The sequence below is a fragment of the Etheostoma spectabile genome, chromosome 8 (genome assembly GCF_008692095.1).
Source record: "Etheostoma spectabile isolate EspeVRDwgs_2016 chromosome 8, UIUC_Espe_1.0, whole genome shotgun sequence".
Lineage (NCBI taxonomy): Eukaryota > Metazoa > Chordata > Actinopteri > Perciformes > Percidae > Etheostoma > Etheostoma spectabile.
Genome location: NC_045740.1, coordinates 7,036,133 through 7,042,423, shown reverse-complemented (window position 1 = coordinate 7,042,423; position 6,291 = coordinate 7,036,133). Strand labels below are relative to the sequence as shown.

The following is a 6,291-nucleotide window of genomic DNA, read 5'->3' as shown; positions in this document are numbered from 1 at the left end:
ATTCAGTATAAATCTTTGCTGATATGGAGAAAGTGTGGTTCAGGTGTGTGTTGCAGGTTTGTGGACTGCTGTCTGTGGTGCTGATCTACAATAGACAACTGAGTGTTTATTTGAAAATATTTCACTAAGGGCTTCACTGTCTTGGATCTAGTTTGTAAAGTGTCTTGGATGTAGTTTGTAAAGGAGGATGTGCTGGTGGTCTTTATGTGGTCAGGAGCCTAACAAAAACCCTGATTACCACTGGGGTCAGTAATGGTCAAAGTTGCAAAGGGATTATTTGAAGCAAAGGTTATGGTCCCTGATAACCAAGTTCAGCATACTTATCTTGATAAATAAAATAAAAAGTAAGGAGGTGTTCCAGGCACGTCCAGCTGGGAGGAGGCCCCGGGGAAGACCCAGGACTAGGTGGAGAGACTCTATCTCCAACCTGGCCTGGGAACGCCTCGGGATCCCCCCCAGTCGGAGCTGGTTGATGTGGCTCGTGAAAGGGAAGTTTGGGGTCCTCCATGTGCAATTTGCATATCATGTGTAACTATCTATAAATGTAACTTATTTTATGTAATTTTGTACTTTATAGCTGTGGGCTTCTCAGTTTTTTTCCAAACAATGTCTCGTACTCTCACACATATTGGACTGTTGTGAATAATTTGTAAAATTAAAAATTATAGTACTTAATGTTAAATTAATTGTTTTATAGGGTGGTGTGACCGTCACTTCACACATGACCAATATCGGGTGAACAGACGGTCGTAGTCCCAAATTGTGTTGAAGAGGAACAATTGCACAGCGCTGCGTTTCCAACCGGACGACTTTAGCAGGAGAACCAGGTCAGATCAAACAAACACTACACAGCACAGCTCTAAGCGCTCACTCAAAGAGCTGCTTTCTTCACAGGTCGTTGAAGGAAATTGGATGTGTATGTGTTCAGCATGTGTATCCGGACGTGTTGCTCTGTGTAGCGAAATATCTTACGCAGAATAACTTTTTGTTTAGTTCGCAAATATGCACTGTCGTGCTTGCTAACCTTACCTCTCGTTAGTTGCTCATGTAACATTAAAAGGCGCTGTGTCCTTTTCCCGCTGTTTGAAGGACGTGTCAGTTGACACAGCATGTTTTGCACAGCTGATCAGCTGATTTAAAATGTCTGTACATTTCATCTATGGTTAGTAGTCAGAGCTCTGCCTGTAAGTAATTTACATGCGGCCCAGGTGATACAACAGAAAAGGTGAATCATTCTACTGTTAGAATAAGTCATGAAGGAGGTTTTTAGGAAGATACACAGCATCGTTTTAAAGATCGCCCTGTTTCCGAGCACATTTGGCAGGACTGGCCCGCGGCCAACTGCCTCAGAGGTGTTGACCTGCCACCTGCTGCAGCGGAAACTCCCGCCGTGGACTTCATTCTGTGTCCGCTACAGCTCCGTTCAAAATGACCAGTTCGGAATGTCCAACTTTAATTGGAGAGTCCAGGGATCCAACTACCAAATACTCAGAACAGGCTGCTTCCCCTTTATAAAATATCACTGTACCAAAACGCCTCCACACAACCTGGACTTTGAGGACACATTTTTTACCATGTTGAAAGTACTTAATCTGGGTCAGTAAATATATTTAATGATCTATCCTATATAAAATACAAATTATTATTTTTAAACTCTGCAGATACTACAAAATCACTGTGTCCTTTTTATTGCAGGCATCCCTTGTTTGGCCTATGGCATTGGTTGCTGGATGGTGGTAGGAGCTGCAGAAAGAGTGCAGACAAGTGTTGGACCTGTCACAGTCTATTTCGCTTACAAAGAAGAAGAAGGCGCACAGTATTAAACCCTGAACAAAATACTATTTTAAGTGTGTTTGCAAAAGGCTGGAGCCTATTTAATACAGTTCCCCAGGTGATGTTGTAGTGGACCTATTGACAAAAATGCAATATTGTATAACTCCTGCTCCTATTGTCTGACTACACACATTAATTTGTGTTTAATTATTTAAGATTAAAAAGTTGCAGTGAAGGAGTCAGTTATGCATGTTAATTACACTGACACACGACAATGACAGTGTTTGTTCAGCAAGCTAACTTTCCATTAAAGTTTTAATTAAACTTTCCGAATAGACTGTTCGACCCTATGCCTTTTCCTGGGTGTTTTCACAGCAATATTTGTGAATGTTTTACCAGCCTCCAGTGCATGTCTTCAGAGTCATTACATTGTAAAAGTATATTATTGCAACAAATATTAAAGTGTATGAAATGACTTAGATTGCTTGGTGGGTGGGTTGTAAGGTTAAGCCAGCTTCTCAAGATGAAGTCTTGAAAAATAATGTAATTGTAAATAAGTAATTTCCTTCAAAGCCCAAGTCTTAAAAACTATAAATAATTCACATAAGTGATACCAAGTGGCACCATTTATTTGACACTGCTTAAATGCAAGAATTTTAATAACCCCTGCTCATTTATTTAAAGGTAAATTAGTGATCACTCTGCATGCAACAGATAGTCAATAGTGTTAGAGAAAAAACATTGAAAAGACAGGTCTGACAAAATAGGTTTTAATTACCAAAGTGTGGCCTTTGCATAGAGACATCTACATCCCTTCATGCAGGCCTCCACTGGCCTTTGATTTCTGGTAATGTGCTTTGCTGACAGGGCACACTTGCCTCTGCTGCAGAGTCCTGCTCCCTCTGAGAGGCAGGTTGACAAACTGCCATATTGATTTCTTCACTCCTCAGCATCTCATACTAATAGCATTTATCTGTGACCTCAATTATCTGGCCTTGGCCTCTTCATTTTTTGGCAACAATGAAACAACAAATAATTTCTTGTTGTACATGTAAATCAATGCACCTTTTGACTTGAAGGCTGTGATATTGGCCTACATGATGTTCATGATGCACCGCCTCTTCATGAGCGTCCTGTTTTGTAAAACTTGCTCGTCCTATGGAAGAACAATTTTCAGGGTAATTAAATGTACAAAAAAATCATATCACTGAATGTTTATTTCTCATGGTCTTAAGATGGGCATCTGCATTTGTTTGCAGGCCTAACCAACAACACTAACCATCACTTACACTAGCACCCCCCCCCCCCCCTTTTTCTTTATTTTTTACCCTAAGCAATGTAACCTTTTTTGTGTAAAGAAATGTCCAAACCTCATGCAGAATTCATGTGCAGAATCCTCTTAAACAGTGTGATGACACCATACTAACTCTTAATCATACTAATTGCCTTGAACACGGAACATTTAGACACACTTATGGAAATGTGATCCACAGTATCAGGCTGCACCTAAACCCCCCCTGCTTTCATTTCCAACCTTTCATCAGGACTGAAAGTGTGCATGGGGAATGCTCAGGCAACCATGTCTTAATTACTCATTGACCCTTTGACCCACAAGCTGCATTGATACCATCGTACAGCCAGACACAATTGCATGGGGTTGCAACTGACCGCAGCTTTGTGTGCGGCTATTACAGGATGATGCGAGTCAGTGAAATCTAAACTCTGGAGCATGTGAGTACATTGTATTTGTTTTCAGGACTTCACCTTTGAGTCACTCTAAACTGCAGGGGAGGGCAGCGCTTCAGCTCCGGCGGAGGCTTAGCGTTACACATCGAGCCTCAGTCACCACCAGTGCAGGTCTAGGGTATCTGGACTGCAAATGAGCTGCTGTAAATTAACCAAATATATGAGCATTTGGTGCGAGATTGATGTTTTTTAATAGCTGTGGTAGTCCTGTCCTGTATTGAACTGTCTAAATTACCCAACACACATCTAATGTGGTAATGAACAAAGAATGAATGCCTGTTTGGCAAGTTTAATTGCATGCTGAAGCTGGTAATAACTTTTGTCAAGGTGAAATCTTTAAATACTTGTACTGTTTAGAATTTAGGTAAGTAAAGCAAAACAAGAGCTGAAATGGAGTGTGGTGTTCCTGTAAATTGTTAATGTTCAACGGTGAAATTGCTAATCAACTTGCAGACTTGTAATTATCTTCTAATTACCTAATAAGTTCTCAGTTTATTCAGTGCAACAAAAAAAAAAGCACAAATGTTCATGTTCATCTTTTTGAAATAGTTGATGCACCCGATTCTTAAATCAATTATTTAGTAGGAAAGTCACAGCAGGTTTTTTTTGTCATATAGATATATGGCTTTGGCAGAAACAATTATTGCGTGAACAACCCCTGCAGCTCATACTGGCGAGGTTATCATTATTAAGCCTCTGGATCGGCCACCAGCACCGTCTCCCCGCTTGCTCCAGGAGCAGCAGGGGTACCAGAGCCATCACTCAGATCAGTTTAAGGATCACACTTGGAATTACATCTTAATGCAGAGGTGTCAGCCAACATTGTCACAATATTTGCTGTGAAATGGCACTTTTTGAATTATAATGTGACAAAGGAAACATAAAAGCTCATTACTTTTCAACTAGAAATCTCTCCAGTTGTAGACATATGCACACTTTATATCAGCTTTGAAAGAGTAATACTTAAGCAGAGTGAGAAACATAAAAAAAAAAAAATCCATTGTTAATTGCTGACCTTTTCACATTGACACTTGAATCCCTTCCTTTTTCTTTTGGAGGAGTGATAGCTTACTTAAGTTGTTTAAAATCTATTATCTATTTCTTCACCCAAGGGATGATGAGCTGCACCATAACTCTCTTATTTACACCCGCTCTCTTTTTAACTTTATGACAAGTTTTATATGTGTTTGTATGTGTGTTGGGGGGAGGGCAAGTATTGAAACACTATGCCTACTGTGCCAATCAGCAGTGGGTGGCTAAAATGTCTCTCAGTCTTCTATTCTGGCCGCTCTGGTTCAAGACCACTCCCAGCTGACATTAGGACTAAGTTGCAGTAAATAACAATTCTGGACAATTTTATCAAGGTTCTTTATATTCTACTTTTCATGTAAAGTGTGATAAACATGCTAATGTTGTATTCTTAGAGTGGCTCCAAAGTTATATAGTTTAATATATCATTGTCATTGCTTTCACTGTGTTTAGTTGATGCCCTTAAGCATGTGCACTTAACTTTATCCCCCAAATCCGTTTTTTCTTCAAGATCAGTTGATTGTTTTGTTTTTCTTTCTTGTTGATGATGGTATTATGTTCACTACATTCATACTCAATGCTTACTCTGTTGACATTAAGAGAGTAATGCATTTTAATAGTTTTTCCACGACTTATCGGGAGAGTTAAATGAACTATCCATTTTTATTATATATTATGCAGTATTTAAAGTTTCAGCTCATTAAAAAACAGACGCCCTCCACACCCCCCAGGCTGTCTTTTACCCCCCACCAGCATGCAGTCAGGCTCCTCTAGCCACGGGCTCTGCTTGATCTGTTTTTCCTAAGTCAAAATTAAAATGTTCCGAAATATTTATTTATTTGCGTATGTGTTTTATTTCACCAGAGAACAGACTAATGTCTTTGTAGCTTAAACAAGCGGCATCAGTGGATCAGAAAAGGGCATAATGCATGGTTTTGTTTGCATGTTATAATTTGTTACATTGCATATATGTTTTATCAATCAGTTCAAAATAAAAAATTGTGTATAAAAAATACTGCATGTACATTAATTTTGCACCCCAGCAAGCCCCTTGTGTTAAATGATTGCCCTGCTTTTTACTTGCACAATAAGCAGCAGCCTACACAGCAACTCAGTGCCAGACTGCAGATTTACATTAAATACACTCATACTGATGCTGCATACAAACATAGAAATGGAATAAATCAATTTTTGTCCTCAGAAATGCTTCACATACATCTTGATGCAGCGTGATCTCCAATCTTTCTGCAAATGAGCTGCAGTCCCTTGTAATGGTTTCTGCTCCTCGTGGGAGGCCAGTGTCTCAGAAAAGCTGCTGATTGAGGGAGAAATGTAATACAGGTGTAAAGCAGACTTGATAGGGGTCTTACACGAGGGTTATGCATTTTAACAGTGATATACATACTGTTACATATTTATCAAAGAATATGGAATTTGCTGGGTTGACTCTTTCTGGCCTGCAGCGATTTGTACATTTCTGCTCGAGTGTTGTTAACTCTGGCGGAGAGGGTGGCTATTATGTTGAATTAATAGGAATTAAGGGTTTAAATTGGTTAAGTAAGCACTTCATTAATCTTGAGTGGATTGCTGTGTGTGAGAGGTTTATAGGTGGTGTAGTCCGCTAGTGCTTAGATGAAAGAAAGGGAAGGAGTTCTGAATTACAAAGCTGGTTGGTGCTCAGTAGATGTAGACAAGAACTTCCAAGTAAACTTCAAAATGTAGAGCTGGAACGATTAATCGATT

At 39.6% G+C, this 6,291-nt stretch overlaps 1 protein-coding gene across 3 annotated transcripts; it reads left to right on the top strand.

Annotated features, from left to right (window-relative positions):
* The first annotated feature begins 752 nt into the window (after window positions 1-752).
* c8h15orf61 (chromosome 8 C15orf61 homolog) lies at window positions 753-2,247 on the top strand. 3 transcript variants are annotated; one of them, XM_032524206.1, is made up of 3 exons: window positions 753-762; window positions 1,061-1,596; window positions 1,696-2,247. In XM_032524206.1, exons 2-3 carry the CDS (start codon window positions 1,254-1,256, stop codon window positions 1,821-1,823), a joined length of 471 nt encoding a protein of 156 aa, XP_032380097.1. In that variant the 5' UTR covers window positions 753-762; window positions 1,061-1,253; the 3' UTR covers window positions 1,824-2,247. The 3 variants fall into 3 exon arrangements, with proteins under 3 accessions (XP_032380097.1, XP_032380098.1, XP_032380096.1); XM_032524207.1 differs by lacking the exon at window positions 753-762 and adding an exon at window positions 773-829 and having other exon boundaries at window positions 1,248-1,596; XM_032524205.1 differs by lacking the exon at window positions 753-762 and having other exon boundaries at window positions 836-1,596.
* The last annotated feature ends 4,044 nt before the right edge of the window (window positions 2,248-6,291 follow it).